The sequence below is a fragment of the Heterodontus francisci genome, chromosome 7 (genome assembly GCF_036365525.1).
Source record: "Heterodontus francisci isolate sHetFra1 chromosome 7, sHetFra1.hap1, whole genome shotgun sequence".
NCBI classification, from domain to species: Eukaryota; Metazoa; Chordata; class Chondrichthyes; order Heterodontiformes; family Heterodontidae; genus Heterodontus; species Heterodontus francisci.
Window position 1 is genome coordinate 129,471,142 of NC_090377.1, and position 13,212 is coordinate 129,484,353.

The following is a 13,212-nucleotide window of genomic DNA, read 5'->3' on the forward strand; positions in this document are numbered from 1 at the left end:
GTGGCACAATAATTGTTTCTCAGTTTTATTTTGCCTAAATGAAGCTTGTGCAATTTGATATGCTGTCACATCTTTGATTCTAGTTAAAGTCTGGATGGATTGTTTACAATTAAGAACCACTAATTATGAAAGGAAGATGATGGAATTAATTTAAAGAGAGAGGTGAAGCTAGAAGTATACATTTCCCTTAGTAGGAGTAAAAAAATTAACAATTATTATTTATCATGAAAATAGAGCCCCAAATTCAAACATTGGCACATTGTCTTTAATTAAAGCAGCTTTGTTACAATGTAATACTTCCCTATTAAATATCATTTGACTCTGCAAAAAAACCCATCAGAAATGTAATTTGTTTAGAAAGTGCTGTTGGATACATTTGGAACCAGTGACATTATCTCCTGAAATTTGACTACACATTTCCAGCTGTTTATCCGATTACTTTTTCATTACAATACAAACTCCCAGTGAAACTGTGTCCACAGGAAATCACTTTATTCTGTCCTTAAAATTTTCTGAAAGCGGCTGATCAGCACTATGTAACGAAGAGGGGGAAGTATCTGAGATGAATGGAGAAATCCGACCAGTCCTCGTATTACTGTTCACTATAGATCATTCACTACCCTGTTTGGCGATGGTTTTGAAAGGCCATGCTGAAAGCATCTAATTCCAGGTTAAAGTGCACCTTGATACTATGCGGAAAAGACTCATCACCCAGTAAAACAAGCATGACCGAACCCCTTTCCAGACAGCCCCAGCAAGCACTGACTACAATATAGTGGTGGTGTACCTACCTCTGAGTCAGAAGAGTTGGGCTTAGGTCACATTCCAGAGAGCAAGCAGAGATCGGAACGCCGGCTCTGAATGTTGGGTTGATGTCTAGTGGGGGCACTTGTGTCTGAAGTTTCTAAGTGTCCAGTTATCACAACCTTTATAATATATTCTAGTATTTTCCCTACTAGTGTTGTCAGGCTACTATTTTTTACAAATAATAATTTCTTTCAGTTCCCCATTCTCACTAGTCCCTTGGTTTTCGAGTATTTCTGGGAGATTTTTTGTATCTTCCTCTGTGAAGACAGACACAAAGTATTTGTTTAGTTTCTCTGCCATTTCCTTATTCCCCATTTTAAATCCCCTGTCTCTGCCTGTAATGGGCCCACATTTGTCTTTGCTAATCTTTCCATTTTCTGCACACCTATAGAAGCTTTTACAGTCTGTTTGTATGCTTCTTCGTACTTTTCTTCCATATTCTATTTTCCCTTTCTTTATCAGTTTCTTGGTCCTCCTTTGCTGAATTCTAAAATGCTCCCAATCATCAGGCTTACGACTTTTTGGCATCTTTATAAGCCTTTGATCTAATACAATCTTTAACTTCTCTTGTTAGCCATGGTTGGATCACTTTTCCTGTTGGGTTTTTGTGCCTCAAGGGAATGTATATTTGTTGTAAACCATGTATTACTGTATTACCCTTGTTACATGCACCTCTAATTTCCTCATTTTTACCGTGCCCTACGTTACCACAACTGTTTGGTGGCCCATAAACAATTCCCACCAATGTTTTCTGCCCCTCGCTGTTTCTTAGCTCCAGCCAAACTGATTCTACGTCTTGAATTTCTGATCGATGATCCTCTCTCACTAATGTACTGATCTCATCAGTTATTAACTGTGCTAGCCCACCTCCTTTTCGCCTATCCTGTCGAATACCATTGACTATTCAGTTCCCAGCTTTGGTCACCCTGCAGCTACGTCTCTGTAATGGAAATTTGATCATACCCGTTTAATTTTATTTGTGCTGTCAATTCATCTACCTTGTCGTGAATGCTGCATGCATGCGGATCGAGTGCCTTTAATTTTGCTTTTTTTAACATTTTTCCATATTCCGCCCTTATTTGATGCTGGCCTTTGTTTCCACTGCCTTTCAATTTCGCTTACTCCTTTTCTTCTTATCATTACCAGCTTTGTTTCTGTCCTATCTGAAATCCCTCTCAGGTTCCCACCCCCCGGCCAAGCTAGTTTAAACCCTCCCCTACAGCACTCGCAAAACTCCCTGTGAGGATGTTAGTCCTGGTCCTGCTAAGGTGCAACCCTTCTTGTACAGGTCCCACCTGCGCCAGAACCAGTTCCAATGCCTCAGAAATCTAAAGCCGTCCCTCCTGCACTATCTCTCCAGTCATTCATTCATTTGCTGTATCCTCCTATTTCTGTACTCACTGGCATGTACCACTGGGAGGAATCTTGAGATTACTGCCTTTGAGGTTCTGCTTTTTAATCTCTTTCCTAGTTCTCCAAAATCTGCTTTCGGGACATCATCCCTCCTCCTACCTATGTTGTTGGTACTGATGTGGACCACGACTCTGGCTTTTCCCCCTTCCCCAGAAGAATGGCCTGCAGCCGCACAGGACATCCTTGGCCCTTGCACCAGGAAGCTATATACCATTCTAGAGTCATATCTATGGCCACAGAAAAGCCAGCCTATTCCCCTAACTATCGAATTCCCTACCACTATTGCTCTTCTACTCTTTTTCCTCTCCTCTTGTGCAGCTGAGCCGGCCGTGGTGCCACAGATTGGCTGTGGCTGCATTTCTCTGAGGAAACATCGCCCTCACCAGCATCCAAAATGGAAAACCGGTTGGTTAGTGAGATGGACGCAGGGGACTCCTGCACTACCTGTCTGGTTCTCTTAGAGTGCCTGGCGGTCACCCATTCTCTCTCGGCCTGTACATTCTTAACCTGCAGTGTGACCACCTCCCTAAACATGCTATCCACATAGTTCTCAGCCTCGCAGATGCACCACAGTGACTCCAGCTGTCGCTCGAGATGACAGGTTGAAAAGCTGCTTGCCTTTGTGGAAACTCTATTGTGTTTCTGCTGATTCGAAGCATATACTCACGTTGTTACGGTCAGGTGAGGAGGGGGGGGGGGTCTCAGGCTCCCCTTTCGCCCTTCCTCTCGTTTGATTGCAACAGGGTTTATTCCCTTTTACAAACAGTGGTCGTGCTTACCACCGCAGTGAGTGTTTGACCTTGTTCCTCTAACGTGATTGCAAAAGAACCAATCAGACAGGTTTTCTTGAATTTAAACAAGAGGTAAGTTTATTATACTTAACACTCTAACAAGATTTAAACTGCTAAAAAAAACGCTACACGTTCATACACACATTCACATGAGAGTCGCACACACAAAGATTACAGAAAGAAACAGATTTGCTGGTTGGATTAAAGTCCAGAATAAATGGATCTTAAATACAGTCTGTAAATTCAGTAGTCCTCGGCTGAAGCTATAGTCTTGAAGTCCTCGCTGGCCCACGTTCACTGTGGTTGGCTTGCTTTGCTCAGGGCTCCTGAAGGCAGAATTGGTTGTTGATTGTCTTCCCCTGGTTGCTGGCTGCAGCGGTCTGTAGGCTTGGGGGGTGGGGGTGGTTCCCAGTCGCAGCTGATTCATTTCTTGATATTTTCTGGGAGGAGAGAGAGACACACACAGGGGGAGAAGCTGCCATCTTTGCCGCTGTATCCTCAGTTACTGCCTGTCTGCTGTCTGGCACAAAACTTCAGTTTCTTCAGAGATGAGCCGGCCGTCATATGGTTCTATCAATCCCCTTTGTTTCTAATGAGGTTTTTTCTGGAATCTTCTAATGAAATTCAAAGTGCTACATGCCACAGGATGTCCATTCACACTTGGAAGGGGTTGGCTCTTTCGACATCAATGGGTGAAAATGGCCTTGACCGCCATGCTAATAAAGCCATTCTAGGTAATTCAATCACTGAGAGCAAGCCATTGTCCTCGATGAGCTTCTGTTAGGCTTTTTGTCTCCAGTCCAATCTCCTGGTATTTCAAATGTAAATTGCAGTGGCCATCTTGGCTGCTAGTTTTTCAAAAGTTAACTTGTAGGATTTTTCCATTCAATAGAATCTTGCTAGGGCTTGAAAGTTGCAGCTATGAGGAAAGATTGGATTGGCTAGGGTTGTTTTCCTTAGAACAGAAGAGGCTGAGGGGTGACTTAATTGAGGTGTACAAAATTATGAGGGGCCAAGATAGAGTAGATAGGGCGGTGGGTGTCTGGAATTCACTGCCAGGAACAGTGGTGGAGGCAGAAACCCTCAACTCATTTAAAAGGTACCTGGACATGCACCGGAAGTGCTGTAACCTGCAAGGCTATGGACCAGGTGCTGGAATGTGGGATTAGATTGGATTAGACCTTCTGACTCCCAAAGCCTGTCCACCATCTCCAAGGCATAAGTCAGGAGTGTGATGGTTAACTCTCCACTTGCCTGGATGGGTGCAACTCCAACAACCCTCACCACCTGCAAGTTCCCCTCCAAGCCACACACCATCCAGGACAAAGCAGCCCGCTTGATTGGCACCCCATTCACAACATTTACTCCCTCCACCACCGACACACAGAGGCAACAGTGTGTACCATCTATAAGGTGCACTGCAGCAACTCACCAAGGCTGGCGCAGACACGATGGGCTGAATGGCCTCCTTCAGTGCCGTAATTTTTCTTTGGTGCTAAGTCTAATGTAAGTTTCCGACCGATAAAATTGGTATGTCCCATTTGACTTATGGGTTTTCCTGACAACATGCACATTTGCATTGTCACTTCTTGGCTTGCAAATGTTTTTTTTATTAATTCATGGGATGTGGACATCGCTGGCTAGGCCAGCATTTATTACCCATCTCTAATAGCCCTTGTGAAGGTGGTGGTGAGCTGCCTTCTTGAACCACTGCAGTCCATGTGGGGTAGGTAAACCCACAGTGCTGTTAGGAAGGGAGTTCTAGGATTTTGACCCAGCGACAGTGAAGGAACGGCAATATATTTCCAAGTCAGGATGGAGTGTGGCTTGGAGGGGAACTTGTAGGTGGTGGTGTTCCATGCATCTGCTGCCCTTGTCCTTCTAGGTGGTAGAGGTCACAGGTTTGGAAGGTGCTGTCTAAGGAGCCTTGGTGAGTTGCTGCAGCGCATCTTGTAGATGGTACACACTGCTGCCACTGTGTGTCAGTGGTGGAGGGAGTGAATGTTTGTGGACTGGGTGCCAATCAAGCGGGCTGCTTGGTCCTGGATGGTGTGTGGCTTGGAGGGGAACTTGCAGGTGGTCAGTGTTGTTGGAGTTGCACCCATCCAGGCAAGTGGACAGTATTCCATCACACTCCTGACTTGTGCCTTGGAGATGGTGGATGGACTTTGGGGAGTCAGGAGGTGAGTTACTCGCAGCAGGATTCCTAGCCTCTGACCTGCTCTTGTAGCCATGGTATTTATATGGCTACTCCAGTTCAATTTCTGGTCAATGGTAACCCCCCGAATGTTGATAGTGGAGGATTCAGCAATCGTAATGTCATTGAATGTCAAAGGGAGATGGTTAGATTCTCTCTTGCTGGAGATGGTCATTACCTGGCACTTGTTTAGTGCGAATGTTACTTGCCACTTATCAGCCCAAGTCTGGATATTGTCCAGGTCTTGCTGCATTTCTACACGGTTACTCCCAGTTAAATGCTGTCAGCTTATATTTTAATGTTAAAAACATAAAGGCTGTTAAAATTAAAATGTGACATGCAAAACCTTCTAAAGTGCACCTCATAACGCTGAGCTTAAATTTTATTCAGGGATTTTCGAGAATTTGCAAATGGCACTGTCTGCATGGAATGTGATGAGCAGTGTGAGAAAATGGATGAAGATGTGTTGACATGTCATGGAACGGTAAGGAGCCGTTTTCACATCTCAATGACATCTGACTGCAGGTGGTCATTTGTATAAATGAAATGGACATAATGCAAAATGTGGGGTTTCCATTTACTCTTATATCATGTTGTTGGAAATGTTCACATGCTACATTTTGCAAACGTGTATGAACACTTCCTTTATGTTATTTGGGCTGATAAGATGAACTGCATTTCTCCGCTTGTTCCCCAAGCAATGTTGCTATGTACCAAAGAATTGAGGTACATAAATAGTAAAGAAGAATCACATGAGGACAAGTGCGCAAGGTAAATGCAGATGAGAAAGGCTATGTGTAGATATAGAATTGCACAGTAGTTACTACAAGAAACCGGCTTTACAGTCCAACCAGTCCAAGTTGGTATTTGTCATTTCCATGAGCAAAAGTCCTTTGTGCCAGTCCTGTTCCCATAGTCCTTTATCCCCTTTTACTTCAACCACCTACCTAACCTATTCGTGAAAGCTGGCATGTTTTTTGCTTTAGTCACAAGCTCTTAATTGTACAATCCCAGGCGTTTACCTCCACTACCCTACCTGGTGAACCATTCCAAGTGTTGATTAATCTTTGGATGAAGAAGTACTTCCTCACGCTTATCCTAAATTGACTTTTCATCAGCTATAACCTATGGTCTCTTGTTGTCTTGCCTTGATATGCCCCAAAGTAGTGTTGTGGATTTACCTGGTCTACATTGTTCAATGTCTTGTCTCATACATCAAGACTGCAGTGGAAAGGATCAGCCTCGTGCCCTATTCCTTTACCATACCATCTCTATCATCTAACAACTCTGTGTCCTCAATACTTTGTTTGGCTTTTGGTGATCAAGCATAGACACTGTTGAATGATCACTTCAAGAGTGATGTCCCTTTAAAAACTCAGTATGCGAATGAGCTAAGTACTAAGACGAAGGCTCCTTACATAGCACCTTCCAAACCCGCAGCCTCTACCACCTAGAAGGACAAGGGCAGCAGATGCATGGGAACATCACCACCTGCAAGTTCCCCTCCAAGCCACACACCATTCTGACTTGGAAATATACTACTGCTTCTTCACTGTCGCTGGGTCAAAATCCTGGAACTCCCTTCCGAACAGCACTGTTGGTGTACCTACCCCACATGGACTGCAGCGGTTCAAGAAAGCAGCTCACCACCTTCTCAAGGGCAATGAGGGATGGGCAATAAATGTTGGCCTAGCCAGTGACGCTCACATCCCATGAATGAATTAAAAAAAGTAATGCGACTAGAAGCCATAGTCACTCTGCAACTGTAACACCCTAGACAAAGGTTTTGTACATAGTCTGCTCGGTATTGTGTATACTAGTTTCGCTGTTAATAAACCTGTTAGAGACCTTCAAGGCACTGGAATCCACACACCTCATTGTGTTGCTTAACATCACACAAAGAACACATGACATGATGGCAGCTGTGGTGAAAAGACCAGCTATAACCTTGAAGACCACAGGCAAAACAGTAAACAAGTGAAGAAACTTTAAAACAAGTACCAGAAAAGAGTGAAAGTAATACTGGCTGAAACAGTGGAAAGAAGAAAAAACTTACCTCCAACCGTGTGAGATGGAGCACTGAATGCCAGGCCACAAATAAATTCCTTTGATCCGCTGAGTCATTGTGCTGACGATCAAGAAATCCCTCTTTTTTTTAAAAAAAGTTTTCAAGTGGCTAAAAATTGATTTTTTTTAAAGCCTCCGTGGGAGAGAGAAAAAAACGGGGAAAACCCAATTCCTCTCTCAGGCTGATGGAGGTCGGCGCCATTAGAGGAGGTATCCAAAAAAAAAAGCACGGAAACCCCCGAAAGCTGCAGAGTATCCATAGAAGCATTCAAGCTGAAAAATCATTAAACCATTCGACTGTGAAGAAGATAAATAAACTCCAGCAAAAATAAGCAAAGGGTGAAACCTTGAACTGTCTGTCGAACAACTGTGTAAACATACAGGCTGAAGTGCTGAAAGTAAAATAAACCGAGAACGTTGACAAGCATCTGTTACTCTCCATCAAAGCAGCTATTCTAAATAAAAGAGAATTTCTTAACGTGGAAACAGTGCAGTTATTAGAACAAGTTTTAAAACTAGTTTCAAACCACAAATAGAAAAGTCATAACAAATACCGTGCTGCAGGCACACATAGAGCTAAACTAGTATATACAATACAAAGCAAACTGTACAGAACCTTTGATTAGGGTGTTACAGTTGCACAGTGACTATGACTTATAGTCACATGACTATGTCCTGGTACTTAGTTCAGTAGCATACTGAGCTCTGGAAGGGACATCACTTTTGAAGTGATCATACAACAGACACGATTGCTTCAGCTCCATTTTCCATACCAGAGCTCCAAAGGTAACAAAGCCTAAACCATCTGATATCTGCAGAACGTTGACTGATGCACTTTCCATTGACTTACACTTATCATAAGCTTCAGGAAGCATGGGTCACACAGAAAATGTAATTCTATCATTTCATTGATGTTTCACCTTGTTTTAAAAGTCTCGCAAAAGGGGTTCTCATTAATAAGCACCGTGCCATATTGTTTTCATTTGGAGTAGACTTCAGATAGGTTAATCCAGAGACTCTATTAGCCTTGTGAACCCCACCAAAATTTACTGGCACAGCTAATTTATCTGCAAAGTACAATTGGAAGAGTTTATAGTGAAAGCCTTTTGATACGAACGCTGCTAGCCAATAACCACTTTGTTCTGGAGATTTTATGAAACAACATGGGTTGAACATAAGAGCAATGAGTTAGTCACCAAGCAAAGATCCTGCCTCACACAGATAATTGTCCATTAACTAATTCCTATGCGCTATGATCAGTGTTTGTAAAACAAGCTCCCTGATAAATGAAAATGGGTCAGGGAAGGGTAAGCGGTTGAGTAAATGCATCGCCAGGAGATTCAGATATTCACAGACTATATGAATTAGTCGATGCAATGTCATTACTGGGAAAGGAAGGTGAGTTCACATCAATTAGAAATTGCAAAGTGATTATCCTCTGACTCTACTATATTAAACTTAAAAAAAAAACTACTGAGAGACTGACAATGCTGCTTTGATTAGTCTCTTCTGACCGCTGTATAGCACGAATGGAGTTTGGTATTGTATTCTTTATTGCTTTTAGCATATTGCGTGTTGTAATTTTCTAGACTGTTATTTTTGCAGATATTAAGCAGTAGAAAACCTCTTGATCTTACCCATATAGCCTAAAGAGTTAATGAGGCGTGAAGATGCACAGCAGGTTTATGCTTCATAAGCTGGTGGCCTTTAATTGGACACAATCAAGACCCAAATCTAGTTAATGTATGATTGGATATCTCCCACATATATGTGGGTAAATTATATTAACCATGTGCATATTTATTGGTGTGCTTCTCTTTGCCTCTTCCTTCTTGTAATATATTGGGATGTTATTTTATTGAATGAACACAGTACTTACAAAAAAAGTCATTTAAAAAAGGTAGAATTTTGCAGGATTAATTACACTGTGGGTCAATAGGTTTCCATTTATTTTCAATGGGTTAACAGCTCCAATGAAATAGGAAATTAATTTCAGGCAAGGATTCAAGGGTGGGAGAACAAAGGGCTTTGGGTGTGGGGTGTCAGGACTCTGGGTGGGGCGAGCAGCCATAATTGATGAGAAAAAGATTCTCCGTTTTAAATGAGAGAGAAATTAATAAAGACGTTTGGGGCCTCTTGATAATCCATCCACGGGAATCCCATCTAGTGTAGTCGAGATTCCACTGAAAGCTGGTGTTAGTGATCATTTTATTTTCACAAGATATTAGGAAGAATTTGCTGTGGCAATGCTGAGGATCAGTCACTGTGTCACTTTACTCCCAGGTACAATCTAGCAGCTAGGGTAATTTTTGCAGGGACTGTGACTTTGCTGATTTCACGCCTTCGCTTTCTGTCACAAGGACTGCAGCAAATGTGAAGGTTTCTGTCAGTATTGTGAACAGCAAGACAGCAGCACTACTTGAGTGGAAGCTGCGGAAATCTGTCACTGCTCCTGTGAAAATTACCCAATTTACAGCACGCCCATTTGTTTATCTTCTTCGCCTGAGGGTTTATCTACTGAGGCCAGCGTTGCTGGGTGTGAAACCTTTGCTTGCAAATTGATGCCGTTTCTCTCGCCCAACAAACTCAAAAATAGCACCTCCCGAGGCCAAAGTGTCACAATTTTTTGCAGTGTAGCAAGTATTGTTATAATGCAATTGCATCCATAATGAAATGTTTGACATTGAAATCCAATTACTATCATTAAAGATGGCTCCTGATGTAACAAAATTATTCTTTTAATGAAATTTTGATGGGGTAAATAATGTTTCATTATGTTCGTGGGGTGGGGGGAGATTGTAGTGAATTAGTAAATTAGATGGAGAAGATGCTAACACGGTTAACATTTCAGACAGTGGCTGGTCAGAGAGGCATATAAATCGATTTGCGATGCCGAAACTGCAATGTCCCACAGTTACCACAATTCAGAACTGCGTTAATAATCTGAAAGTCATTATCTGAGTTTCTAAAGGATGAGCCACTGTTTGTTTCTGAAATGTAAAGCAATAGATTTTGATAACGTTCCTGTGAAGCAACATGGGATGTTTTACTATGTTGAAAGGCGCTATATAAATGCTGATGAGTTGTCGTGTGGCACAGCAAGCACAGATCTGCCGCCTCCTGGCTTCAGGCTGCCAATCCTCCAGGAGGTCCTGGATTCTCCAGGATATCAGGATTAATTTCCAGGATGCGGCTGTCAGCGATACCTGGGCGAAAAATCACAGGAGCATTAAAAAAATGTGCCCCTATTTCATTCGTTAGTTATAAAAGCATTGGGAGAAAGATAAAGAAAAAGGCTGTTTGAATGGGTGAGGCAGTTGGAGGTGGGAAGTGATAGGATGAAACCTCTAGGAATATGTCTGACCAGAGAGAGAAACCCTCCCCCGGCCACAGTTCACAGAGCTATCAGGAGATCCTCCTCCTGGTGGGAGTCTTAAGGATCCACGAGCGGAAAGTGTTAGTTTTGAAAAATAGGCTATTTGTGCACATGCCACATTTTGAAGTATTTTTTGTGGTCATCTTCCACCCCTTTTGTTAGCGAGATCCACAGACACTTTCTGTGCGGAACAGGGGAGGGGTGAAGTACAGGAAAACCTATGTAAATAAGCATCTCGTAGCTTTGTTTTGTTCACTTTTAAAATCAGAATGGTGCTTGTCAGTTCCGGCAAGAGATGTAAGGTGTCTGTTTGCTTCTGGCTTGCCAGGGCCCCGACCATTGTACCAAGTGCTCCCACTACAAGGACGGGCCCAACTGCGTGGAGAACTGTCCCGATGGACTTCACGGTGCCAGGGGCTTCATCTTCAAGTACGCCGACTCCAATCATGAGTGCCACCCTTGCCACGCCAACTGCACCCAGGGGTAAGTGTCGCAGGGCACTGAGCAGTCACAGCTCCTGTGTGATTCTCATGACTGTACTAAGCAATGCACGAGAAGCAAAAACTGCATTGGCAGGAAATTAGCTGCTGAGGTTTGATGCCTTTAAGGGGATGCTGGACAAGTACATGAGGGAGAAAGGGATAGACAGATGTGCTGATATGGCTAGATGAAGGAGGCTTGTGTGGAGTGTAAATACCAGCACAGACCTGTTCGACTGAATTTCCGTGTTGTAAATTCTGTACATTTCTATTTTAACGCCACTTGGGAAAATCATTTCAGCGGTGGATTATTCTCTCCCCTTTTAACCACTGCATTTGAAACATTTACAACCAGAAATATTCAAAGTGGCCTTTGCTATATTAGGAAACCCATTTTTTGTGTGAACGGAAATAATGTGTGAGATTCTCATCATTGAGCAGGGATACTGGAGCAGCTGCCTGTCCTGTATTAGTAAAATTAAATCAATAAATAATTAAACGTGTTGCTAATCTTACCCGTTAATGTCAAGCATCGAGAAATAGTCCTTTCTCTTGGTGAATCTAATTACAACTGAGACACTTGGGAAATGACAGAGAATGTCATTGTGCCAATGGGATCAAAACAGATTTATGCTTCTTCTCAATGTTTCATAACCAGGGTTACACCAATACGCTATTTTTGTTTTATTAAGTGATAATTGAAGTAAAATATTGTCTCTGGTTATGATTAAAATCTAAATGTAGCCATTGAAAGGGAAGAATACTGTGGGTTTTTGTACCGCCAATGTTGCTGTCCAATGATTAAGAACATGGATTTGCTCAGGGAACGTGATTGAATTTGTATTCTTCAGCGCTGTATCCATTCCAGCATTCCTGCCTACTGCACTTCACAGCGGAAAAGCAAGGATTATTTACAGTGCGAGGTGTTATGATCTGGAATGCTTGGCCCGAAAAGGTGGTGGAAGCAGATTCAATAGTAACTTTCAAAGGGTAATTGGATATATACTTGGAAGGACTATGGGGAAGGGGCAGGAGGGAGTGGGACGAATCAAATAGCTCTTTCAAAGAGACAGCACCCTGGTGGGAAAAAGCCCCTGGCAAGCTGAACCATTCCAAACGGATGAGACGAACCCATCAACTGAAACTGGTAGACTTCGCAGGCCCAGATTCGATTGCTGCTCTGGTACTGAGTTAGCCCAGCTCAGGCCAGTCTGCAACTGGGACCCCACAAGTGGCCTCGGTGCTCCTGGAACAGACAAGAGATTTAGAAAAAAGCTCAGGGCGGCAGGGCAGCACAGTGGTTAGCACCGCAGCCTCACAGCTCCAGGGACCCGGGTTCGATTCTGGATACTGCCTGTGCGGAGTTTGCAAGTTCTCCCTGTGACCGCGTGGGTTTTCGCCAGGTGCTCCGGTTTCCTCCCACAGCCGAAGACTTGCAGGTTGATAGGTAAATTGGCCATTGTAAATTGCCCCTAGTTTAGGTCGGTGGTAGGGAATATGGAATTACTGTAGGGTTAGTATAAATGGGTGGCTGTTGGTCGGCACAGACTCGGTGGGCCGAAGGGCCTGTTTCAGTGCTGTATCTCTAAATAAATAAAAAGTAAAAGCTCAGGCTCGTGCTCCTGACCGCTATCCGGTGACTCTTGCTCATAGCCGGACAGGACTGGGCTGGGTGGCACTGCCTCCTGTGGTAGAATAGCTGTCTCTATAGGAAGGATAGACACCTCAGGTCAAGAGTCAGTATCCATGAAGATATGCCCAGCAAAAGGCAGGACAACAGAGAGAAAACTGCCAAATAAAACAATAAAAAAAAAAAAAATTGGAATGTATGCACAGAAGTAGCACAAGCAGTGCACAGTGTGATAACAGAGATTGACCTCTTCGCAGTACCCAAACAGGCGTGACCTTTGTTGTTAATGTGCTGTAAGGAAGGGAACAGGACACAAGGAAAATATCAGAGCTGATCAGCTGTCGTTCAGTTTAAGAGCCTCTCCTTCAGTGGATGGGTGAAAGGGGTCCTTGCAGGCCTGGGGTGAGAGGGGTCCTCACAGGCCCAGGGCGACAGGGGATTGTGTTTATTAC

General features: G+C 43.3%; 1 protein-coding gene across 3 annotated transcripts in view; it reads left to right on the forward strand.

The window, feature by feature from the left end:
• Window positions 1-13,212, forward strand: part of LOC137372320 (receptor tyrosine-protein kinase erbB-4-like) — a 1,059,900-nt gene that overhangs the window by 685,056 nt on the left and 361,632 nt on the right. For all 3 annotated transcript variants that reach the window (XM_068036154.1, XM_068036155.1, XM_068036157.1), the window contains exons 14-15: window positions 5,599-5,692; window positions 10,980-11,134. In XM_068036154.1, the coding sequence (XP_067892255.1) occupies window positions 5,599-5,692; window positions 10,980-11,134 (249 nt within the window). The remainder of the gene's footprint in view (window positions 1-5,598; window positions 5,693-10,979; window positions 11,135-13,212) is intronic.